Source organism: Rhea pennata, chromosome 5, assembly GCF_028389875.1.
Source record: "Rhea pennata isolate bPtePen1 chromosome 5, bPtePen1.pri, whole genome shotgun sequence".
In the NCBI taxonomy this organism is placed as follows: Eukaryota; Metazoa; Chordata; class Aves; order Rheiformes; family Rheidae; genus Rhea; species Rhea pennata.
In genome coordinates, this window is record NC_084667.1 from 12120365 (window position 1) to 12147524 (window position 27160).

A 27160-nucleotide genomic window follows, 5' to 3' on the forward strand; every position below is an offset into this window, starting at 1 on the left:
CTCAGTCAGTATCAGGCCAGAATCTTTCACCTTGATACTCTTTTAATGATGTGAAGGAATAAGCTCAGCTCGGAAAGCTGTCATTATACAAAGACTTCAGGGAAGGGTGGAGAAAAGGGAAGGCCTGCTGAAACGAACCCGGAGCTCTGGGGGACTGGCAGGATACAAAGAAGGGCGGCGATCCCTGTTGGGGGATGACTTGTGCATGTCTCTGCAAACAGGTCTGCACAGGCTGCAGAGGCACACAGTACTGGATGTGAAGGCCTTCCAGGCTCACAAGTCTTTTTCGTTGAGGAGCACAGTGCGAGGGTGCTGCTGTCTAGATTTTGAAGGCTACATTTGCATTGGCTGCGTTCCTTGTTCACAGAGGAGGAAAGGATAAAGACCTCAGGCTATCTCTGGGTGGTAGCTATTCCAATTTGAAGACATGTAGCTGCCTGAGAACAACATGCTTTTTGTTTTGTTTTGTTTCTTTTTTTCCTTCTGGTGGAGGTTTTATTCATTTATTGTGATTATTTTTAAGCATTTGGCAGAGATGTGAATACAGTCTTTGCTTCTCCTGAAGGCTTATGGAATAGAATTGCATAACTTTGTACTTTTCCTATGCAAAGCAGAATAAATTGGATGTAAGTAGTGTCCAGTTTCTGAAAGATTTCTTAGTCTCTTCCAACTCCTATTTATAGCCAATGAAATCCAGTGACTATTAAGTGACCTCTGCTGCTGTGAATTGCCCTACTGAGTGAGAAAGGAGCTTGGGTACAGATATGGTGGCAAAGGAAGTGTTGGAACTACTGTCCTAAGAGCCCTAATAAGATTGCAGCTAGTGGCAATGTGTCCTGAGCAGCATCTCTTTAATATAGCAGTACTGTTTCAGCTCTCTTTTAAATGGTGCCTTCTAGAGAATCATTAATTTTTGTTTTCATGCTCTTAGATTGTTTTATTAGCTTTTTCTTCCTGGATGTGATAGAGCTGAAAATAGGTAGAGATGAAATTCCACTAAGACAAGACCAACACTTGTTGCTAGATTGCTCATCAGGTTAGGAAGTGTTTCTGAATAGGCTTGCAGTGGTTGGCGTGTGTATATGTGTCTGTTATTCAGGGAATTATGCCAAATTCTGGTAAGATAAGAAGTTGAATTTTAACAGCTCTCAGTACAGAGGGCTCCTCTTTGTCTTTAGTCAGGGTAGTTGCTATGTCTCTGTGTCTGAAAACATCCACTTACTTCTCTAACGTGAGCATCACCATTACAATCCTTGCCAACATCATGCATAAACAAGCTGACTGTAATGTGTGCCTTTCCTCTCCACTGGTTTGGATGTAGCAAAAATTGCTAAATGTGGGCACTTGTATATTGCTTACGCCTGGAGCAAAGGAACCTTGTGCCTTCTTTCTGTTAACTGTGACCATTTCAGAACAACAAATTACTTTTGAATAAATATCTTAGTTAGGGCTTGATTAAGCAAAAGACGTGGTGTTTGAATTTGAACATATGAATTCCATTTACTATAAGGCTTTTTCCCTGTGGTGGGTGGACTCAGTAGGGTGCTTGACATATTGTTTTCATTCTTCCCCACAGAAACCTGAGATGTTGCTGGGGCTGGTGGCCAGCTCAGCCTGGGAGTAGAGAGCACCTACTGAGAAGAGTATTGGGTTGGTGTGGTGATTGGATTGGATTTGAGAAGATAAACTTCTGTGTTTTCTCTTTTTGCATTTAGTCTATGTGAGCCAAAAGAGTTTATATTTTCTAAGAATGAGGGATGAAGATGTGTGTGTATATTTAATCTTGTATTACAGTCATAGTTGTGGTATAAACATGTTTTGTTTGTTCTTGCAGTTTAGAAATGTCTCAGTAATGTAGAGGCTTTTCATCAGAGAAGCCTACAGTCCTGCGTGATCAGCCCCTCCTTTGTATCATTGCGGTGGCTGACTTGTACTGCCCAGTAGCTGTGGGCACTTGAAATTCTCTCTTTAAAATCCTCATTTTGTTCAGAAGCTCTCAGCACTGCAGTTCAGGCTTTTCCCTGTTTCTGTCTCCAAGTCCCTGATTTCACTGAAAATGCTCAGTATTTTGAAACTTGCTTTTCTTGGGAATGTTAGGTATGAGTCCTGCTGACCTCACTGACAACTTTTAACTGCTTTTGTGGCAAGTGGCTACTAATTCTGAAGAAAATCTCTGAAGAAACAGCTAAAGTACAGCTACAACTTATTTTGTGAGTAGCCCAGCCAAAGATCGCAATTACCCTGTTGCTAGGACAGACTGAGATAACTGTTGTTTTTTCCTCTGGGGACAGACTGATGCCCGTCTCAAGGAGCTGTAACAGGAGAAGAGCTTCCCAAGGAGAAGGCTGCGGTTCACACGGCTGTTAGAAGCGGGCTGCTTCGCCCCAGTTTTGTCACGGTTCCCTTTTTCTGTGTCTAGGATTACTGCCTGCCCCATCTGGCCCCGCGGTGCTGCTTGGCGTGCGTCCCTTTTGCCAGTGCCCAGACGGTGGTCACCGTTGTTTCACCCCCGCATCGACCACTTGAGAGCCTCTCGTTAAACGCCCTCTGCTTCAGGCGAAGGGAGAGGTGCCCACTTAGGGACTGGCATGAAGGAACTGGGGATCAGTAAAACTTCCTTTTTTTCCTCCAGGAGGCTGAATCAGCATCCCAGCCCTACAGCTGCCACTCTGCTTCATGCTCTTCAGCGATACTGCTCGAGCGCAGTGGAAACCACCAAAAACACGCACTAATGAGGGCAGGGTAACTTTGGATTATTGTGAGTGTTTTTGTGCTTGCTCTCCCAGCTCACTAGGAAACCTTTAATAAGAGTTTTCCTAAATAGCATTGCATGTGAACTGGGGAATTCTACTCTGTTCTCTGAACAAACAGCCATTTCATGAGAGGGTTTTTTTTCCCCCTCTTGGTACATTCCAGGAGACTCTATACCTATGCTGGTTACTGATTGATGGTTCAGTGCTGAACTCCCTTTAATTTTGCAATAAACCAACAAGGAGGCCGAGACCACAAGTTTACAGAAAATGACTTATTTACTCAACTGGATTTACAGGAATGACAAAACCAGATTTAGTAGTTTCAGTGTGGTCCTAGGAAGGGCAAGAGGAGTACTTGAAAAATTGTACTGTATAAATAACCAAACAAAAAATAGTTTGCTTATTCTTCTGTATAAAGCAGTCATATTTCAGTTCCTGGCTCTCTCCCAGGATCTGCAGAAGCTTTCAGCGTATGTAGAAACCGTGCTATTCCCAACAAACTTGGGTGCCAGGATTTAGGTACCTTAGTAAGTATTTTTATTTTCCAAATGTGCTACCAGAAAACTGGCATCTGCTGAAGTCAGATCAGTTGAATGAGGTTCTGTTGGCATGAAAATGTATAAAGAGAATGAAAAAAGTAATGCTGTCTTCTGGGTAAATCTTAGAAGTAACAACAACATGTCCTAAATGGGCCCCCTTTTTGTTTGAGAATTTCTTGTTTTCAGGTATCAGCACCTATAAAAATGAGGGAAATGTTTGGAACAGTAGACGTTATTTTAAGGTGCCTAAAATTAAGAGCTTGAAAATATTGTTCTCACTCTTGTTGTGTTTCTTTCCAGGTTTTCTAACAGTAATAAAAGGGATTCTTCTTGCTATTGTAATACTGTAATACTTAAAGAGGTTAGTTTACTATCTAAATATTAGGATAGTAAGAATCTTCATAACATTGGGAAATTAGATACTTTAGTCTATTGTAAGGTATTTTAAGTAATAGACTTTTTCCCAGAAATGGTTTTGAAATTTGAATGCGAGTGAGGTTTTACGGTTTTTGTTATTCAGTCAGATTTGTAGACAGAGGACTGTAAATTTTCACTTGATGGATAGTTAGATGTACTAGTTACAAGCGAATAGGCTGAAAGATTAAAGGCAGTGGTTCGCTCCATAGGAACCGCTCCAAGGAACTCCATAGGAGAGCGAGTGAGGCAAGTTCCCGGTGTTACTGAGCTGTCTAGCTGACCTTTTCATCTTTGTTTTTTAGCAGTAGAGGGTGTTTTCCATTCACGCACGGTCATTGGCTGTGGCAGCCCTACATTCGGTGTTTACCGCAAGGTAGAAACAGAAAGCAGTAACAAACTCCTTACCTGTTGCACACATCCACACACAGTTTCTCTGTGATTTTTAGCACCATAGCGGTGCCTCTGGTAACAGAAATATTTTGTTTGATAAGTTGATGCGGGAAAGAGCAGCCTCCATTAAAATACTATGTGCTTTAATATGATAACATTAAAATATCATGTAGCAAAATTCTCACTATTGAATGTTCTACTGGAAGATAATAAACTCACGGTTTGTATTGCTCATCTTAAGTGGAAGCTACACTTGACTCGTACTGATGTCCAGTATCTGTCAAAAGCAATCCCTGTAGAGACAACTTCTCCTTACCTACTCAGTCTGTGAACTTGGCGTGTCTCATGTACAAGACACAATAAATCCGATCCACACTTTAGTGGCAGATCTCCCGGGAAAAGTTGAGGAAGTGCTGTTGCTGATTCAGTGCAAGGCAATCTTTCTATTAAATCTGCTTGGACTTGTGACCCCCGCCTGTTTCCAGGCAGTAGTTAGCAGCGAGAGGTATTTTCTTTCAAGTGTGGCATCTACCAGGGGAATATCCCAACCTTTTTCATGACGTTGGTGATCTGTAAGCTATCACACTGTTAAGATCAGAACTGGCATTAGATTCTGCGTGCACGTCTGAAGCAAAGTGTGAGACTCAGCTGCTTCTCTGCATGCCCAGATGTGATTACTCGTCAGAAGGCCACGCAGCTGTTTTGCTCCACGTCTCCTTTGTCTACCTGCGTATTGTTTCCCTGTCGCCCTGGACTTAACAATTCTCTCGCACCTCTACTTGCAACTCTGTGAACATGTTGAACTGTTTCAAAGGGTAAAGGAGTAGAGCCGAGTACATCATTCAGTTTAGTGAAAGAGACTTTAGGGAAAAGTTAACACATTCTGTAGCTGTGACACTGGAATCAAGGGGGATCAGAATGAATGTCTGTTGTGGGGGGCTGCTGAAAACTAGGGCCTTGTTTGAATGCTTCTCTTTACCATCAAAATGATCTTGTCCGGAGTTTTACTCTTGAAAAATAGAAGAAATCTTAGCTATTTCTAGTAAGGGTATATGACTGGAGTTTTGGGCCTTTTTTTGAAGATGTATGTATTCAAGGGAGTTTTCTAAATATGTGTGCCTGACTTTTTTTCTTTGGAGCAGGAATTGAGGAAGGGATTGCTTTTTTTCCCTTTTGTTGGCAACACATAGCTTCAGTTTGACGCAGTGAGAGTTCAGAGTACTCTACGCACTTTCAGAGTGAGATTCAAACTGTCTGATGGTAGGTTCACAACAAAATTAATATCAATTGATGACAACAGGAACGTCTACCTGTACCTGATGGAAGAGTTCTGCTGTAAATGAGACTGCAGAAGTGTGACAGGGGATTTTACACCACAATTAGTTCTTAGCTAACCAGCTCTTGATTTTTACTAAATCTCTCTGGCTCTGCAGACTTGCAGAAATAAAGAATAATTTTCAGTTTATCCCAAAATAAGCACTCTGTACATACATGTGGCCTCTCTTCAGAGGAAGTGTACTGTTTGAAGATAGTATTTAAACATGTTTTAAGCAACATGTTAAGTGTTTAACTAACACCGAAGTTGTGGAACTAAAGATACACTTAATTCCCATCCTTGGAAAGAGCCAGAGAGGAGAACTTGCTAGGTTAGATTGTGCCTTTTTACAGTCACTTTTTAAACAGTGTAACAAGGTGTCTAGGATATTGTTAATACTGAATGATTCCTGAAGGGCTCATCAGAAACTGAAATCTAAATTCTGAGGCATTGCTTAAGTTTAATGTCAAAGGTGAAGAACATTTACAGTCCTACAGCTAACAGTGCCATGGAGTTCCCAGTTAAAGAGGAGCCAAAAAATACGGAAGATAAAAAGTTAGTTGTCATATTCTTGTTGCTCCTTTTTCTTTTGATTTTTGAAGCCTGTAGAATTAGTTTGCTTTGAAAGGTGAGCAATATGAAATTCAGTGAGTTTAGGTCTTTTGTCTTTTCTAAAAAAGACCCTTAAATACAGTAGCTTTTCTTTAAAATATAGGGCATAAACAAAATGCGTGATGGCACAGTACAAAGCTTTTCTTGGCACAGCTTTGGGGTGACTGCGTTACCTACAGAGCTTTTGACACTTGTGAATAATGTGATCATTGCAAATTTGTGCCAATGGAAACTCCATACCCCACCAGAGTGTGTGTCTGTGTGTGTAGGTGTGTGAGTCTGTTCTGTTTCGGCACAGCTCGAGGGAGAGTGTCAGTGTTGTGGCCAGATTGCTGTTTTACCTTATGCCTGGATAGCCTCTGAGGAAAAATGAGGCTGTTGGTTTTGTGACATAGTGCAAACTAGCTAATAAGTAGGAGTTGCTGAAGAGGAAAGGTCTCGCTTCCCTTTGCTTATCCCTCCCCATCTTTGTCTGCCCATTCCTTTTGTTTGCCTTGAACTAATTCTGACATTCATCCTATCACAAGGTAAGACAGTTCAACTCACTAAATTGGAAGATAACCTGGCAAGAGGGAGGAAAAAAAGTGACATTTTTTTTCATTGTTACTAGATGACTTTTCATACCTTGCAAATCTGATGAGCAAGAGAGCCAGCAGTGGCTGCAAAGGATAGTGGGTGTCAGGCCTTTCCCTGAATGGTTTTGGGTGTTGATAGGTACATTGAGCAGCTCTGGAGGAAGATGTGTGATACGTTTCTTGTGTGTTTGCTGTTGGGGGTATTGCAAGTGGTATTTTAAGCACCATAGCCTAGGAGTAAGGCTAAACAAGGTTATGCTATCTGCCATCCTTCTTTGTTGTGGTGGTCATAAATACCCAGTCCCAAAGGCACAACCCTGTGGTTAACCTGGGCCAGACGGTGTTAAAACTAGCTGAAGTTTGCCTAGAGCTTGCAGTCTGTAACAGAAGAGCATCATTGTCAGGACTCTGAGGAACTTGAACTCCTGTGGAGTAGATGAAGATTTGATTTACAGGCTTTTTAAATTAGTTCTGATTGATACAGTCCATAAAGCCATCAGGCATGGTTCTGAGCCATGGTGGACCACTGTGCCAGTTTACAAACAGATATGTAGACTGACATGAGTGGGGAGGAAGAGTGGTGGTCTTGGTAAACACCACAGATTGCAACACACTATTGTTAGCTTATGTCATGCTGCCTCGAGAGGACCTACTGGCCCTGCAGCACCACCATTGCAGTTGTTTCCACGATCTGGTAGGGTTATGTGGGATCTTGAATTAGAAAAACAAAATGGAGAGTATGTCATGTCATACAAGTTAGTGGTAGAAAGCAAGAAGCTATAGTTGGAGGGAGGAGCAGTGGAGGAAAGAAGTGGGAAATTCCCCTTCGTTTTGGAGGTGGCAAGTTTTTAATTTGTCCCAGCAGCAGCATGAAACCACATCCATGGAGCAGCAGATAAGATTCCCTTCACCCTTCCTCTGCTGTGTAAGGTACAGCTGAGAACAAGCCATTAATTTCAAAGAGAATATGTACAGAGTGGAGTCTCTTCTCCATGCAAGAATTAGGGTGATGTTGATTCTTTAAAAGAAAAGGAAAAAAAACCCTAAAACTCTTTACAGTCTCTTTAAGAGAGCAATTGTAATTGCAGAAACTGCAACAGCTTGCAGATCCTAAGCCTTACAATTGTATTTATGCTTACAGTCTTCTCCCTATGGAGTTGGCTATGTTTGCCTTAGTGCTTTCTGTTATTAGAAAAAAAGTGTATAATCAAAGATGCGAGAGACTGCTAATAGTTCATGCCATCAGAGAAGACATAAATATTTTAATAGCTCTGTATGGGTACTACATTCTGCTGCTGTTCCTCAGAATTTCCTGATTCTGAAAAACATAGAAAAAGCCTCCTGTGTACAGATAGTCCTGTGAAATTTAGCACTCTGTGCTTTAGATCAGCGGGGATATATCACCACAGCACCGTCCTTCATGGCACTGTGTTTGAGTTGAAGGAAGGAAGAATATAAGCTACATGGAAATAACTAGGAGAACAGATTTCCTATATGCCTTGAAAATTCTAAAATTTTCACTTTACTTAAAATCGGTCCCTTGACTGATTAAGTAATGAGGCAATGCTCAAAATGTTATTCTAGTACTGTGAAGAAAATGGTGCTTTTTAAGGAGCATCAAATTGGTCACCTAAGAATGAAATTCTTCAAAAGGGTAGTTTTGTTGTGGGCAATTGTATTTGTCTGCGTGTTGTTTTATATTTCATCTTTCTAACAATATCCTCTTTTTTACAGTATTTGCAATATTTCTTTTCGTTACTGTGGGTAATTCAGAATTTTCTGTGTTGAATTTGCTGAACGTTAGGGTGGGTGTTTGCCTGTGCACCAGTCTTCATCTGAGCTGCTGCCTACCCTCCGGTAGCTGTAAAAATTCATTTCCCCTCCAGCTCTCCCTGTCTGTTTGCAGGTTATCTTGACGAATCAAATTACCACGTGGTTGAGCAACGGCCTTGCGATCCAGGCAGACCTGGTGTCTCCAGCTGATGATTTGTCCCTGTCTGAAGGTAAGAGATCCCTTCTGTCAGAACTGAAACTCTATACTGACACAAATCCACATTGTAACCTGTGGTCTTCTGATGATATATGGGGGCCTCTGAGAGTTGGGTTATCAAGCCTAATGTAAAACATAGCCAGAGAACAAAGTGATTTATCAATTTATTTGAAAATCTATTAAAAAAAAGAGAGAGAGACTGCGTTAACTGAAAGGTACTGATACTTCCTAAGGGCTAGGAATGGATCTTCAAGCCAAGTTCAGTTCTGTAATAAGTTCCTCAGTATTGTTCTTTCATTCACATGCATTTAGAACATTATTTTTTTATCCGTCTCCTGGAGCTACTGCTCAAGTTAATGCACAGGCTAGGCCACAGGTTTAATGTGATCTGATAATTATCAGTAATGCCACAGAGAAGCAAGCAACTGGCCACAAATGAAAGAGGGCAAATGTTCACTCCTGTCCCTTGCATTGGGCCGCTCAGTTTTCATGTACAGTGCCTCAATCTGCAGCTTTCAGTACTGCATGAATTGTAACATGAGCTTTTGTGTGATGCTATGTACTGCTTTACATCTTCGTGTTTCTTCATCTGCTTCTGTACTGGTCTCAGGGTAATGATTTTTGTGCAGAATTAGAGACAAGTGTTACATATTTTGGCAGTAAAATAAAGACTAACGTTGCTAAGAAAAAAAACATTAATTCTGAATCAAGTTTTGCAATGCAACATAGTAATTTCAGCTTTCCCAGTTGCAAAGAATAGTCAGAGTACTCTCACTGAGAAGCTTGTTATAATGAGTTCAATTCATGCATAGGCCCAAATGTATGATGAGAAGCATCTTTCTCTCATTCTTTGTTTTAAATTAAAGCTCTGAAGTGGTAAAGTGTGCCAGAATGACACCTGTTGAAAATGGAAGCCTTTGTTCAGCTTCAGAGCAAGTGCAGCACAAATAGCAGCAATGCAAGCTCCTCCAGTAATTTAAGGGCAGATTTAGTAAAGGATTGCAGGGATGATAAACTTTCCTTCTCTCCCTTCCTTCCCTCTTCTGTTCACTAATACTGATAGACGTGGCATTTGCATGCTGCATCATATACTGGGAGAACAGAATGGATCTCCACTCTATTTGGTTTTCTCCTCCTGTTTTTCACATCCATAACACAACTACTATACTGGATTTATAGTTTGCTTCAGTTTTAATCTGTGCTGGGAGGATCACAGAGAGCCCATATCAGAGATTGACAGTGTTGGGGAAATGTCTTGAGCTGCTATATAATGTATGGACTAAGGACAGCCCTGCTACCAGAATACCTGGACAGTCGCTTTGCTAGCAGCCTGTCCTGAAGCTGCTGCATCACACCCCCCAACTCTGGAACACCACTCGCTACCAACCACACGGAGGAGACTCCACTGCTGAAAGCCCTAGCCAAAACAAAACCATGCTAAAGTCTTAGTTATGACAAGAAGCCAAGGAAAGTGGTATACTGCAAAAACAATTGTCCTCTGACAACCTTTACACTGGACCATGCATGGGTGTCCTTGGCTGAGGGTTAGGGTAAGGAAAGAGACTTTTTCTAGAGATGCAGTGGGAGTGGGGCTACAAAAAGGCTGCCAAAAGCAGGCCTAGGATGCCTGCAGGATTCTCCTCTATCACCTTATTCCTCTGGGCTCACGCATGGGAAGTCTTGGGGTGATGGCGCAGCCAAAACCAGTTTTGAGGGTTAGGGTAAAGGATAAGGTTTTCGGCAGGGTTACGTGTAGGTTTTGGAAGACAGACAGTGCATCAAGGTCCAGCAAGTGCAGGGCAACTAAGGAAAGTTCTGGACTGTAGAAGGAAGCATTCTCTGAGCTGGTTCCTCACTGGGCCGTGCATGGGTGTTTTTGCCTAGAGGCAGCTCTAACTGGGGTGGGGGTAGGGTTAGATTTCAGAGTGACAAAGTGCAGAGCTGTGGTTGGAGTGTGACTGAAATGGTCTTCCAAGGGAAATGTTGGGCTGCAAAAACTGTTGTCTTCTGACAATCTTTTACTCTTGATCATGGAAGGAACAACCAGTGTTGAATTATAGGAGAAGGGCTACCATTAGGGAGAGAAACAAAGCCTTGAGATACAAATGGTAAGCCCGTCACAGCTCCACTTCGAAGAAGTCATAGGATGCATGGAAATTTGTCTTCTGACAACTTTTTCCTTTCCTCCATGGATGTATGTTCTTTTTTCATGCTCAACCTGAAGGCAACATTTAGTCTTATGGTTAGTATTAAGAAAGAGACAAAGCTTATAAAGCAGAGCTAGAATCAGTCTGCAATGGTGTCTGAAAGGAAGAACCATGCTTCACAAAAATTGTTCTCTGATGACATTTTCTATGGGCTGTGCCTGGGGGTCCTTGGTTAAGGCTTCACTGATTACAAGATTAGGATTATGTTTTGTGTTGTGTTTAAATAGGTACACAGGGTAACACTTCCCCTTTACCATCTCATTCAATGTGGCTTTATTGGATGAAAGCCCTGCTGAAGGACATCATAGATTCGCTTCTGCCCCATGACGGCTTCCCATCATTGTCCATTCTCTGGGAAGGGCCATCACTGAATTGAAAGGCAAGGTGAGGAATTGGGGTCCCGAGCCCACAGGGCATCATCTTTTTCAGCTTTCCACACTGTACTTCAACCTGGCTTTCCACTGCTCATCATACTGTCTCTGCCCAGGGGATGTTGTACTTTTTCTGTGCTAAGCCTTTAGATTGCAAAGGCCTTTGCCCTGCAAAGGGCTGCTGGAAGTCAGTAGCCCAGCAACTAGTCACTTATCTTATTCTCAAGGGCAGATGAGTGTGACCACTAGGAATTAATTCAAGATTCACACACTCTGGATGTGTTTGCGTTTCTCTTCATCACCTGGACCTGTGTGTCTTCTTTCTAAAGGTTAACCTCATTCCCTGATTCTGCTATTTATTTTCTCCCTCCCTCATTTCCCCGCATCTGTCTCTTATTATTTCAGTCACATCCCAATCCTCCTTCCATTCTGATTCATCAGCACAGCCCCACATCTGCTCTTCACATCTTCCACCACTCCAACTGACTCTCACCCCACAAAGGCTGGACTCTGGTGCTTCTTCCTGGTACCTCGTGGAGGGCCCTCAAGGTGCTCTGCCAGTGCTGAGTTGTCCACCTCTGACAAAAAGAGGAATTTCAGACCAAGTCAATATTTGATTTCCCTGTTTATGTTGCTATCAGAAAATAGAAAGTGTGACCAGTGTCACACACACACACACCAGTGTTCTACATGGGGGATGTTGACCTCTCCTGAGAAAATCACCCCTAAAAGAGTTAATATTAGCTATTGATCAGTCTGAACATAGTGATCTTTTATCTTCTGAGTATCTTGGGTTACTTTAAGAATCCTTCATGAACTAGTCTTCCAGCGTTAGTGTGCTACTCAACATATTTACTCCTATTTTACAAATATGGAATCTATAGGGAAGTGCACAAAATAAGTATGTTCCAGCGTTAGGAATAGAAGCCAGATTCATGACTGGGTTCTTACCTCACTCTTCCTTTTCACTCTTCACCCATTTAAGCTGAATTTGAACAGTGACCTAGATGTGAAAGGACCCATAACACATTATTAGTCCTATAAGCAACTTAGATCTCTTGGTTTGTGTATGTCTAATATGTTGTTTTAATCATATCTGAAATCAGTCTCGTCACTGTAAATGGTTTGCTAAAAGGATAATCTTTCTTTAGGCAGAGACACAAATGATATTTTCAGACTGAATGTGTTATTAGAAAGAAATGGAATGTTACAGTGGCTTTTAAGTCTTGTTTCTGATTGTGTTTTTGAAGGGAATTTCTTAGGTTATGTGTTAGATGAGACAGGAAACCAAGAAAGCTGTTCATTTGGTGTGTGACAGTGAATTAATCTTACGAACAAGCTGAAAGGACATCGTCAAGCTGTTTCAGGCTCGAAGTTTGTCTTCTGCAAATTTATAATCTAGTACACAAAAACTTGCATCCTATAAACATGTTAGATTTTTATGAGAATATAATAGACTTTATAAAAACAGCACTGATACCCCACTAGCTATGCTGCGATGGAAGAACTGGTAGTTTGCACTTTTTTAATATGGCCACTAAATTTCCATATCTGTGCGTATTTCTGCTTCAGGACAGACAGGAAAATACCAATGTGTAGTCTGCTGCAAATTATAGCAGTGAGTACAGCAGGTGCTGTAACTATGGGTTGAGGTCCTTGCATTCATTCAGCCTTTAAGTTCTTGCTGGTACTATTGTCTGAAGGAGTTGAATAAGACTAATGTTTTTCTGCAACTCTAAAACTCTTGGGCACACTACTAAGAACTAAGGTCAATTTAATTTTTACTTGCTCTGTTGATTTTTTTGATCTATTGATACAAGAGTCTTAGTGAAGACCATACTGGATCTTAGTAAAGAGCTCCTTTAGTTAGAAATAACATGAGCCAGTTCTTATCTAGTTTGTTTTGCATATCTGGTGTAAAACTAGTCCTCTAAATTAGCTCGCTTAAAATGCCAATGCTTAAAATTTGTGTAGTAAATCCATCTGTGATGTGAGATTATTATAAAAGAACATGCTGTTCTTATATAGCCTTTTTGCGAGCCCTGTCATCATAGAGGATAGACTGAAGCATGGTCTAAGTTCACTTTGAACTGGTACTTGTTTCACAAGTACTCCTCACCCCAGTGAAAATAATCTCTGTAATAATTAAAGAAATAAATTTAAACAACTTAGGCTAAGCAAACAGTAGAAAAAGAGTGCTAACATCCACAACAAAATATTTTGTGTGATTGTTAATTGATAGTTTTAAAACATCTGTGGCTCTGTTTTTGTTATTTTTGCAAAGTTCAAATGATTAGATTTTGCCTAAACAGAAAGGATCTAGAAGTGAATTCTAGGCTAGTGTGGCTGAGTGTTAGCTGGAAAGTGAAATTTGTGTTTCCTAAGTGTTAGTCTTGGAAACTGCAGGTTAAGCAAAATTAAGCATTAAAAATTAAGCATTAAAATTAAGTTGGGACAGTGTGGCCCACTTAAGATCCCTTCTAGTCCACCAGCATCTATCATATTAATGTATCTCCCAGCTACAAGCTCAAACTTCCTCTTGCAGATGTCAAAGACAAACCCCATCTTTTTTGGAAAAAGGTTAGGATCGTGATGTTACGAACAAGAGCAGAATACTCCTCCCAGCAGGCACAAAGTATGAGGCAAGAAAATTCTGTCTCAAGCTTCATCAGTCTTAGCTAACACTTTCAAATATTTGTTTGGAAAAGTCAGAATTGCTTTGTTTAATGTTGTCTGTAAACTTCTGCTAGCTCTGGGGAGTCCAGCGTTCAATCTTCTGCCATCTGTATTCATCAAAGTTTGTCATAGTATTGTGTATTTTTGATGCATGGTGTGAGCAATGAGTGTAGTCTGACCTTTTCATCTTTGTTGCTCTGATCTTAAGTTCTTTTAAGCTGTTGAGCAGAAGTAGGCTTTTGTATTGAGAAGACTGAAGAAAACTAAGCTACCATAATGTCTCCCACAGCTGAATTTTTTTACTTTTAAACTAGGGGTTTTAGTCTATGGAATAAGGTGGAATATTTGGAGCTGGGATCCTTGGCTTCTATTCTTTGCTTTGCCTTTGGTTTTCTGTCAGAATGTGATCCAGCCACTTTACTTTTCAAGCCTCAGTTTCCCTGTTTCTAATGTGGAGATATATTTGTTCTTCACAACTACTGTTCTATATTTGAAGATATTCCTATGCGGAGAGTAATGTTCTGACCTGCTGTCAGCCCCAGAGTAAGATCAGTTCTGTAGTTAATTACCTTTCCCTACTCAAATCATTTTTTTTTTTTCTTTTTCCCAGTCCTGATGCTGAATTGAGAGAAATGACTGAAGGAATTATAAAAGCACCTAGGGGCCCTGGAAAAATTAGAGCCTGTTGATTGTTTTAGATTTGCATCTATCTATCTATCCATCCACTCATATTTAAGGTTGGCCCTGCAGGTGACTTAAAAATCAAAAAGAAGAGTCTATAAAAATACAGATATACCTGTTTTGCATGAATTACAAACTTACGAACAGAGCAGCTATTAAACAAGTTTCTAAAACACTTCCTGTTTGTAGTTTTGCAGCCAGTGCAGAATAACACTTATCCTAACAGTGTTCCAGCATGTTAAGAATTTAAATGTATTAGAAAGAATCATAACATTTTGACAGGCTTTAGGCCTTTGGTATTTTAGCTGCATGCTCTGTAAAACCTTTTACCAGCTGGTTTGCACAGTTTTGCTTCATAGAGGAGATAGTCCTAGATCAGGGAAACACTAATGTTATTTAATTACAGTAGTTTTTAAAATGAAACAATTCATAAATTAATATGCTATCTTTTTAATAGGAATCCACTCTGATTTTCTAAGGCCCGCATACTTGGAAATAGTAACTAGAAATCTTTTTTTATCGTCATCATGGAATAACCTATGTGGAGAGCATTAGGCCTATTTATAAAACTAGGATAGTCTTCAATTTGGGAAAAAGGTCATTGCACTGTGTTCCTTTGTGAGAGCCTGTAAAGGTTAGTGAATTTTAATTGTGCAAAATGGGAATGCGTGCAAATAACGCTAATGCTGCTGCTGGATTATTTGGGAAGTGAGTTCCAGCAATTAAGCTATGTCTGTGCATACTGAAGGGGAAATTACTGAACTTAACTTGAGGTGCATGTGTGAACACTGAAGCCTAAAGCAGATCCCTGAAAAGGTAATGGAGTTCTCTGTTTATATTATAGCTTAATTTGGTAGTGAAATGTTCAAATATATCTTTGCCCTCTCCTGTCATGATGACATGATTAATCTTAGTGAGACTGCATCTATTTTTACTCCGCAATGTGAATTGCCACTTGCCACCTGACAGATTGCCACTCAGACCCAATACCAGTAACCTTCTGATGCTGGGGTAGTGGAGCTCAGTGAGTCCATAAGCCAACAGGGTTATTTATGCCTGCAAGTCTGAGGCCCTGGAATCTATGACTTCAGTGTAGGAGTTTGCTAGAGTTACCCAGCGCATTACTCACCTTGGTTCCAGTTCATGCGAGTTCCGTGGAACAGCTCGAGTGGCTTCTTTATAATGCTTTATTTTGCTGCTGGACTTCTTGTTTCAGCAATCTTTTAGACTCCCCCAACATGCACTCTCTGATCCCCTTTACCAGTCATCTGAACAATGCTGCGGAAGCCTTTTGTTCCTTCAGTCTGTTCTCTGTCTTTCTGAGTTACTTCTCCAGCTTCAAACTCTTAATGGAAAAGATTGTAGGGCCTGTGTATACTGAAAGCTGAGGAAGGAGCTAATCTTCCTTGGCCCTACAGGAGTGAGGATAATATGTAGAACATACACTTCAGGATAGCTAACTGATAGACACCAAAAAAAGATGAGACCTTGATAAAACTCTTTAATTTGTGTTGGAGAGAAAAGTGAGCCTACTCAAAATAGTAGGGTTCCATGCTTGTCCACAGTCTGTACTTGTAACTCTGTATTCCTAGCAATAGTGCGGTCTGCCCCTGAATGTTTAAGTGGAAGGAAGAAAACCCTTCTAGCTGTTGAGAATGCATCAAGGAAGTGCAGCATCATTAGAGGGTCTGGAATAAATGATATAACCATTAGAGGAAATGATATTGTGATTGTGTCTACCAGATGCAGGGCTGCGGTGGTGTATGGAGCAGTTAGATTTCATGATAATAGAGGTCATGTCAGCCTGTACTAATTTTGATACTATATTTCAGCAAGTGGGAAGTAGTGACATGTAACATTCAGCCAAATTTTAACGGCTTTTTAATCAAAAGATAGATCTCAGTATAACAGTATTACAGAGACGGGACATGTATACAGTAGTTTCAAGCTGAATGACATGTGCACGATCGTTTGATCTAGACTAAGGAAGGGTAGAAAACTGTCAGCAGGAGCATTCAAAGGCCTCTATATATCAGTTTAAGAGAATCTCCATACCTCATTTGCTAATTGCTATGAAGATAGAATACCAAGTTTTACTGCTTTGTTGTGGTTTCTTTTTGAAGATGTGACATGACTTATAATCATTAATCAAGAATTTGTAATCCAAAAACCCTTCAGGTACAGGTGCTGGGAATCACTCATCTGTATAATCGGAGGCATGATAACAGGAATGCTTGCAGTCATAGTTCAGTGCTCAGGAGTTACCACCTCTCTGCTGCTAAGTAACTTACCGCTGCTGAGACAGAGTGAGACTCACGTGCACGTTGCACTTTCCAATGCAAAATAAAATGGGTTTGCATAAATCACTGCTACCCACACCAGTTTATTCCTCTTTTCCTTTGAGCTGCGATAAATTGAGAGCATGCCAGGGTCAGTCACTGAGTTTCAGTTGATGGGGCATAGCTGTAAAGCATTGTAATATGACTGCAACTGGTCGTCTCTTTACACCCTAAAAATGTTTTAAAATAAAATAAACTAACTCATATTTCACTGTGGCTGAATATAGGAACTATGTTCTAATATAGATTGGAATTCAGGCTTTTGTTTATGCCATACAAGTATCGTTAAGAGACCTAGTTATTTAATGGCAGTAATCCCTTCTCCTCCTCCTCTTTTCCCTTCCTGCTCACCGCTCATCCTGTGCAGAATAAATGTGGTTGAACTACATTTTAACTGTAGTCCTGCAAATCAGTGGCCTGCTTCAGAAACAGAAGACATGATCTGGCCCTAGGTATGTTTTGCAGCCCTATTCTGTACTCCGGTTATTGGCGAATCTGCTCTATACTAGCTTGATCTTTCAAATTACACTGTGGAAATGAGTTCAAGGGTAGGATGCAACTAAACATCATTCGTCCCTGGGCACAGTGACTAATCAAATTCTGTCTGCTGTTCTTAACATATTGACTTATCCTTAAATCACGGATAAATGGAGGCTAAGAAAAACAAAAATAAAATTGAATCCTCATTATTCAGTAACATTCAATCCCATATCTTGTGGAGTTTTATAGTATGAGCAGTGGACCTCTCTTCTGGTGGGACTGGGAGGGTTGGAATGATTCATATACATGGGAAAGCATCACTGTGGAGGAACTGTGTTTGCCTTGTGGCATTACATGAAACATATGGCTCAGTTTCAGAACTTGAACCTTTTAAGAGTGGCCCTAGGTGGAGGTGTTAGCAGAAGGAGAGGCCAGGAAGAAAGAGTGGAGAATGATTTCAAAGTCTGATGCTGAAGTTCTAGTTTCAGTTCCAGCTGGATTTCCTCTGGATTTACTGCAGGATGTTTGAAAAAGTGGCTCCTTGTTAATCTCAGGCAGCCTCTGTGATTGATGACTCCCCTTAATCGTAAAAAGAGCATAGTGGTGTTTCTGCTTAATTTGTGTGTATTTCCTGCTTTATTATTGTAGTAATGATTTATTGTCTTAAATGATGCAAGTTTTACAATCCATTAGCTTTTTTTTGGAGGTTGAAGCTGGGTGTTCTTGCATGTGAATGAACTTCTTCCCAGTGACAGTCTGCTCTTAAAAGGTTAGATTCAAACCCAAACATAACATGATAGTAAAAACACAGAGTGTAGCATATGATCTCTTAATTTAGCGAAAAAAGGCAAGCTTGAGTCTGAGCAGATTTTGCATGCATGGACAAAATTCATCTAATTCTGTTTGTCTTTTCATAATACCAATATACAAAAAAAAGGAGGGGGGGGAAGAGGAGCAAGCAGTCAGAGAAGAACAACCCAAATGATCATAGTGCTATATAGAAGATGGATGAAGAAATGGTAGAAAGAAGAAATGCCTGGTGCTAGCCTAGAGGAAGACTTTGTTTATACTAGTTTCTACTCTCCTAAAATTTTGTACTATTGCACTAGTCTCATAGGCAAGTGCAGTCTACAGAGGACTCCTGCAAGAGCTGGTGCTTAACGAGGTGAACATTATCTCGTCAAAGGAAGGCTAGGAAAAGTAGTGGCTCAAGTATGGATATTCTGCTAGTAATACTGGAAAATTTGTCAGGAAAGAAACCAAAGCAGACACTAAGCAGCCGTGATTCTTTGGGAGTATTTTGAGCTATTTTGGTACCTGACAGGGGAGCTGTTGTTTCAGATGCGCACACCGATACGTAATGGAAGAGTATGAGCTCATGTAAGCTGAACATCAAGAAGTTCCTGAGCATGAAATCTGTTAGACCAGCTGTTCCCAAATTGTTTCTGTTTGTGCCTGTTCCTGCTGGTGAACGCGCTCCAGCCGAGCTTGTGATCCTGAACACCAACATAAACAATTGAAGCTCTGTCAGGCCCGTGACCCTCCTCGGTGCCGCTGTGACCCTGCTGGAGGTTGTGACCCCCGGTTTGGGGGTCGCTGGGTTAGCCTGTCAGATAGTCCTGCCGGGGAAGTGGTGATATGCCCCATCTCGGCCGGGATCATCACAACAAATGCCTTCATATCCCACAGTAATTTGTAGGCCCCTGCCACCACCAGTTGGGAAATGTAGCCTATTAGATCTGACATGTCACTTTGGTACATCAGGGACATCTCGGAGATCAAAAGGTCGTAGTCCTCCCACGCTGCTTCAGCCTTTCTTCGAGGAGTCGCCTCTTTGTCCGGCCTCGCCGCCGGTCGGCTGGCCGTCCGCCCCGCTCCCGTGCCGCCGGCGACTCGGCCGCCGCGGCTGAGCGCGACCCAGCTGCCGCGGGCACTTCTGCCCCGTTGCCTCCTGTCTTGCTGCTTTTCCTAAGTCTCCCTTTCCAAAACAGTTCACCCTGAATACTCCATGTCTTCGTTCAGCGACTGAGGACCGTGGTTGTCTGTGCTCGAGTGGTTAAAGGTTCTGTTTGAGGTAATTAGAAGTTATACAGGGCAGTGTTTGTGGAGCTGGGCTAGATCCTTCCCTCTGTTTTATAAAATTGTAATTCTGTACCTATAGATGTGAGCACAAATTTACAGATGTGCGATGCTGTTGGAGAAATAAATACAAGGTGCCTTGTGTGGCTGTTGCTGTAGTCTGCAAAATTATTCTCTCTGAAGCCAGATAAAGCCACGTAAACAGCCTTTATCATATAAAAGGCCAACTTCAAGATACCCTAACTAGAGATCTGCTTTTTGTGCTTTATTCTATTGCAATGTTAAATCCAATTTAGAAACAGATTTCAACATCTATTTCAGATGTTGATGTCAACAAATTTCAGAATCTATCTTTGAAAAGTATTCACTACTAGCAAAATATTTAAAGATAAAATAGTAACATTTTAATAGCTAACTGACTTGATAATCCAAGACCAGTGAGTTTGTAATTTAGAGTCATGGAAGAGGAACATTGGACTGTAGCATCATGGCATGAATCTGGCAAGGGGAGGAGCCTGTCTGGAAAGGATAATTCATTTTACTTTTTTTTTTTGTGAATGGATCCTGGAAAGTGCCTGTAAGGGCAGGAAGGAGAGATGGCGCAGGAAAACGTGACAATTACTTATCATGTGAATAAAAAAAATTGCATAAATTAACTTGAATTTATTCTGTGCAAGTCTGAGTTTCGAAGCGCTTTACGGAGTCCTTTGTTTAGACTTGTTGCTGGACTGTGTTTTTTGTTTTTATATATAATCAGACAGATGCAGAGAGAGCATTCAGTTGAAAATAAGAAACAAGTTGTGTGTGTAATCCCCAGATTCCCAGTGATGCTCAAGCAAATAGTCAGAAAGTCTTGTCTTACAGGCTGGTTACTGTACTCACCCCTCCCAAATGAAATTTCTTTATTTTTTGAAACTTTGTATCTGTAAATTGATTGTACCATGTTGTACCATGATGATGTATCAATTATAAGTCAGAAAATGGAGCACAAAGTTGCCTGCCTCTGTCCAGGTTGGATAATGTGCACAATAGAGCCATATCTAATTCATAGTACCTCTTAGGTAAGCAGGTTAATATCTCTCAAACTCAATTCATCCTTTTGATACTGAGTCTTTTGTATGCTTTGTTTCATATGTCGCATTCTGTTGCAGCTTTGTGGCCTTTCAGTAATTTCCCTCAGATCTATATGTAGTACGTCTGCACTCTTTGGAGCAGTTTTTGGGACATGCATCAATTAAATATGTTTCTGGCACTCTCTTAATGGCGTAGTTTCCCTGGAGTCAAAAACTGCTCCAAAAACTGAGATCATTTGTTTAATTTAAAAGCAAAAGGTTATGGAACAACAATTTCAAGCTTCCACAGCCAAGCCTCCGTAGCTTTGAAGAAAAAAAAAATCTAATACATTTGATATTGTGTACACAAAATACATTCTTGTGTTCATCTTAAAATAATATTTGATTTTCTCTCTTTTTTTTCTCTCCTTGCTTATCTTTTAATTCCTTTTTGCATATTAGGCTTCCAACTTTTTACCAAACCTTATTGGTTGCTGGCTTTACTTTGCAAATCAGTTGGCTGGATTTGTCAGCTGAGTCTAAAGAAGAACTGTAAATGATGCAGGATAGTTCTTGATTAAAATTCATGATAACCAGCATGAATCTAGAATTATGTTTTAAATGATTGAAACTTCTGGCTATGGGATACACTGAGAATATATACTATAAAGGAGTTTGCTGTTTTCTCAAGTACATTGGGAGTAGAGGTATGTATGCTCCCATATTCTACAAGGTCCCTTCAGTAAGATTCATTCAGAACCTTAATTAATTATCACTTAGGCTGCATCTGTGTTAGTATTTTCATTCAGATCAATAGTGTGGTTTTGAAGAAGGTCCTCAGTTGTCTTCACTTACTGAATGTTTGTTCATTGTATAGAGTGGTTTTGGTGTGCCCCACTACAGATCTTTTATAGGAAGTTAAACACAAGCTGCACTCCATGCTAACCAGATGTGCTTAAAATCATCATGGAGGCAGAAGGGTCTAAGCCAGTGACTGGTCCTCTAGGACATTTCCAGCCCTAGCTGCGGTGGGGACATTCTTGTCCCCACCAAACCAGACCAAATCTCCTCTGAAATAGAACAGCTGATGCACATACAGTGTAGCAGTAGGGGTGTTAACACCAACTGTTTCGGTCTTCTGATCCTTTCCTGTTGTGCCAAATTACTCGCTGACGTAGACTTGCTTATTAAACAAATGTGAAATGCTTTTCCATATATGTAATTATGTAAGATAAGTCAGGCAATACAGACCACTTTGAGAGGTCAGTAGGAAATATTAGCAATAAGCTGAAATGTGCATTGCCTGCCTGTGGGAACTTGCAGTTACCAAGCTCAGGTGATGCTTGAAGAGATGAGATGACAAGATGAATTTTAGAATCATATTAGCATTAGCAGAGGAACAACTGAAATCGTAAGTGTGCATTTGAGAAGCTAGTCTGTGCTGAATCCTGAGCTGCCATGTCTTTTGCTGTTTCTGTTTTTGATACTAAATACGACATTGTGCCTGCCCTTGGTCTATAGTTCACATCTTGCAGCAGCAGAGAACATAGGCCCTGAGTATAGGATTCTGGCATCCAATCCTCAACATCTACTACTGGATGATCTTTCAGAAGTCTCACCCAACTTCCTTTTATCTCTCTGTTCCCTCTGGCTTTTCAACTTTAAACTGACAATGTTGGTGCTTTCTTTTATGAGTTGAGGCAGTGGCTGTCATGTTTAAGAGTTAATTAACATTTTAAAATTACTGTTAGAAACTATTGACTGTTGAAAGACAAGTGACTAAGAAGATAGGCCTGCAAATTTTTGGATCTTTAGAAGTCAGTAAAACCTGCTCTTGTTGGAGTTCAGTAGGAATGAAAAACACAATTGAAGGTGAACTTTAAGATAAAATTCAATGCCTTCAAACTATATAGGGCTCTTCTGTGACCTGATCTGCATTTCAGGAGGAAGAATTCTGAGTGGATTCAGGACCTCATGATCTTCAGAGTCTCTAGTTTGCTTTATTGACTACTCAACCAGAATAACAAACTAGTGATGTCTTTGGTCAAGTTCTTTTCCTCCAGGTTAGCATGAGGTAACTCCAAACAACATGAGATCAATGTGGCAAGTGCCTGAGGTTTTTAGAGTTCACTGTCTTGGCTTATGGTCAACAGCTGCTCAGCTCTCCTTTTCCTGAGAGTACATCTGCTTTTTAGTCACTGCTGTGACAACGATGTGTTACAGTCATGGCTCCTAGCATGAAATGAGGTAGTTGGATCCAGAGGGCTCCAGCGGCAGTTGAGTCACAGAGGCAGAGAGGTCAGCACAGGCTACTTGTCCTAGAACTTACTATGCATCCTGAGATGATCCTGCCTGCTGTTTAAAATGAGATGTCTTTTGTCTAGATGGGAAAATCCTATGGGTGAGAGGAGGCGCTATTGCTTTTGTGCCATTCTGTCAGTGTAAAGGAGATGGAAAACTTACTTTAATGAGCTAATTGTGGCTTTCCCACTGGTTGGGATATCTTGGGGATGTCTTTCCCAAATGTTAGAAAGAAGTATTTGGGTCCAGAAGGGTGAATAGTAATCTTGAGCAAAACAAACGGCCCACAGTAGGGCAGCCCATGTGATTTAGAGCAACTGTGAGATTGCTGCAGCTTCAGCCCGGGATTTTATTGTTGGTTTTTTTTTTATATTGTATTCAAGGTGGCAGAAATTCATGTACACTTTGATGTAGTGGAGTATTAAATCAGATGAGTTTTAAAAAATAAATAAATGCAACTTGTAACATCTGTAAAGCTGTGGATTTTCAACAGGCTTTAACATGATAAAATATTTCTTACTTGATTGTGCTGAAATATTTTTAACAAGGGTTAAAAAAGTAAAGTGTTTTGTGAAGATGTATTTGATCTGATAAAATAAATAGCTTCAAGACAAGAGAGTAAACAGGGCTGAGGCTCTTGATTGGAAAAAAAAGATATTCCATGCAAAATAGCTTCTGGATTATTGTCTGAGTGTTTCTTTTTCTCTCTCTTTCATGCCCCCCCGCCCAAAGAGTATTGTTTTGTAAAGTCTTGCCTTTGCTGCAACCTTGAAAACCCAATATGAAAATAAAATTGTTTTCCAGGCAGCCCCAGTTCCTAGCTGCATCTGAAATTATGTGGTGCCTGTCTTGTATTTTACACAGATACCTGTGATAATGGAGAACAATATTCCAATTCTTCTGATTAACAATTGCCTGCCAGTGACAGTCTTGTATATAGTGATGAGCAATCACTAAACTCAATAGTGCTGTTAAAAACCTTAGAGAGCTTACTGCCTGATTTCTGCAATTTAATTGCTACTGATGTGTTACTGCTTCAAAACTTAATAACTGTTTCTGGTTATGATAAAGTTGGATTAAACCTGCAACCTTTTTTAAACTGAATTTGTTGCTTCCCCTTTGCAATGTGGTTTCCTTCTTTGGCACCCTCACAATGTTGTGGGTCCTGAGTGTTGATAAGATTACATGCCCTATTTGCACTCAATTGGAAAAGACTATGTCATTGGCCCTTCAAGCTCTATGGGGCTTTCTAAGTTCTGGCACTCAGGGTTGACTTCCTGTGATCACCTGATTACTTACTTTGAATACTAAGATGATCTTGCTGACTTTGATATTGTTCTTTGTCTTAAACTTTACATCTGTACATGATCTTTTTAACACTACCCCTGCTTGCTGCCTGTTATGGAGTGAGCACAAGGATGATCAAAGGATTAGATAGTCCCCTCATTGCTATTGTAGATAGTTAAAGTCAGAAGAAAGCTACTTATTTGTCTCCTTTACTACTTCTGCTGCCTTTCCAGTCTTTTCTCCAAGGTCTCAATTCCATATTGATTGAATTATTGAAGCAATCATGCATTTGTTGACATTCCAGCCCTTCATAAAGCAAATGGAAGGCCTAGAGATACTAACTCACATCAATAAAAAAAGGCAGCAGGTCCTGAAAGGAGAAATCCTTTTACTTCTTAGTCTTCTGGAGTCTTCCAGTGCCCTGACTGGTAGTGTTCAGTGCAAACTCCTTAGGCCAGGGACTTGAACCATCCCTTTCTTAGCTTTTTATATAGCCCTAGCCTTACTGTTACTGTTCAGCTAATAAAGCAAGTGATGATTGTTGTGGTCATCCATTTTGTTTATCTTATTTTGAATCACTTGACCATGTAGTGGGAACAAACATTAGTATAACATCATCCCTCTGCTCAGTTTCTGATTATATTCTTAGAGATGGCTTATATTGGCAGGTTTGGGAATCAGTATGGTTATACCAGGACCATCAAACAAAGCTTAAAAATGTTTATCTGAATCTTTTAATCCATTAGCCACTAAACCCATTAGCCACTAAAAAATGCCCATGCCACGCTTTCCTGCCATCTGCCACCTCCAAAATCCCTGCAAAAGAAAGAAGTAAAACAGCCATATGGGAGAGATGTTTACTTGGAGGGCTCTCAGTCGGCTTCATGTTTGATGGACCTACAGAGCCGATCAGTATACAAAATGGTGTGATTCATTGTTCATCCTCAAAATTTTAGCAGAGAGATACCAAACACTGCTCACCTAGTCTGGCTGCAGCCTACATGTTTGAAAGAAGTTGGTGATTTTGGTTACCTCAGATTCTGGAGACTTGAGATGTCTTGAAGGCATCTGTTTTGTTTCAGTTTTTGATCGTATTTTCTTTCACAAAATGAGGCCTCTGAGAATCAGACCCTTCACATTAAGCTCACAGATAAAATTGATATGCTAAAAAATGTTTTCCTGTAGTACTTTTATGCTTTTGAAAAGAACTTTACCTTCTTTTTATCTTTTCCAGTTTGTCCTAGGACTGTCATTAATACCACTTCCAAATTCTTTTACATTTCTTTCTATGTTTGCCCATCTCCCCATTTTTCTTTTTCTTCTACATCTTCAGCACTACAGATTGCCCAGAGAGGCTGTGCAGTCTCCATCATTGGAGGTTTTCAAAACCTGACTGGAACCCTGAGCAACTGGTCTGACCTCATAGTTGTCCCTGCTTTCAGCTGAAGGTGGACTAGAGACTTCTTGACATCACTCTCAACTTGAATTATCCTCTAATCCCCCTCTTTTTTTCCCCTGTATTTTGTTCTTGCCCTTTCTTACCATCTTCTTCCATATATCCTCTGCTTCGTTGTGCACACATTTATTACATCTAATTATTAACATATACACAAGGTTGCACATTTTGATGAATCTCTAATATGGATGTTATCTATTAACTGTGGGCTGTTATGAAAGACAGAGCTCTTATTCTCTTAATCTGTAATTCCCTAATTATAAATTCACCTACTTTATTGCTCTTATATGTACAGATGGTTTAGGGAAGATTATCTTTTCTGTCAACTCAGGTTAGTAAATGCTTGATACATTTTAAGAACAAGCAGTCCTACCTGAAGGCAGAAGGAGAAAAATATTTTCTCTCCTGGAGCCTTCTGGCTGTTATGAGATTGTTTTGAACAGAACTGAAAGAGTTCAGCTTTTTCCCCAAATCCAAACTTCACGGATATTAATAACTGTTCATTGTGAAATGAGCAATTTTTTTAATGGAAAATACTTATATTGGTATGCCTCAACTAGTAATTAATGGCATACATACAGATCTAAGACATCCCAAAGTTTTGGCTTAATGAGACCCCTGAACTGCCAAATGTCTTGCAGTACACATCCCTTCATAACTCACAGCCCAGTTTTCCCCTCTCATATTAATCCCAGGATAACATTAAACTACCAGTAAGTGATAGCCCACAAATGTTGACATTCCTTGAAAAAGTAACTGGGAATGACGTTGGTGGTGATCTTACTGTAACTAACCAGATGTAACCAAGGTGTATTTAAAAAAAATGTTTTAAATTCCACCTCATGGTCAATATTAGCATTTTCCTAACACCTAATATAGGCTAGATGAAAAGTATTTTGGTAATTTCACGATATTGACACAAACAGCTATGCCTTCTACTTACATCTGGAGTTAAAAAAATATTTGCCTAAAAAAAAAAGGCAGTACTTCTTCATAGCTTTTAGCATTACTGTAAGGCACCAAGCTGAGAGCTATGCAAACCGTAGTCTTTTTCCTCTTGTCCGTGGACTGCCCAACACAAGTGGTGGTAGCAAAGCTGTTCTATTGGCTTATCATTGTATTTCAGCTTCAATCTGACTGACCAGAATAGAATTTCAGGCTGCCGTTTAGTCTTTTACTGAATTCCTAAAGCTGTTGTGAGGGTCATTAGTGATGTAGATACCTGGCCTGTTACTTAGTGCACTGAGTTGGCAAATCCATTTTGCGTTGAACATTAAACTACTGTCTGATGGGAATGACAATTTGGCTACTACTGGCCTGTACTGGATCCAAACCAGTGACCTGAAGGTGAAACATGCTTTCTCCTAGAGCCAGTCAGTCTCTTGACTTGGGTTAGTTTTCAGTTAGTGACAGCAGTGAAAACTCTGTGTCTTATTGCATATCCTATAAGCCAAAGACTGAGTCAGAGACTCTGAGTAGACCGTCTAAAGACCTAGATTTTTCTTATCCTTTAATACATGCAGACAAAAAATGCTTGAAAAAACTGCAGCCAAAAACTGACAGATAGGCCTAATTTTTTGTCTTTTATAGATAGATCTCACTTGCAGATTTCCTGTAGTTCTGGACTTAAGACCCTATAC

General features: G+C 40.3%; 1 protein-coding gene across 3 annotated transcripts in view; it reads left to right on the forward strand.

Annotated features, from left to right (window-relative positions):
• Positions 1-27160, forward strand: part of RAD51B (RAD51 paralog B) — a 401002-nt gene that overhangs the window by 169336 nt on the left and 204506 nt on the right. For all 3 annotated transcript variants that reach the window (XM_062577538.1, XM_062577536.1, XM_062577537.1), the window contains exon 8: positions 8508-8604. In XM_062577538.1, the coding sequence (XP_062433522.1) occupies positions 8508-8604 (97 nt within the window). The remainder of the gene's footprint in view (positions 1-8507; positions 8605-27160) is intronic.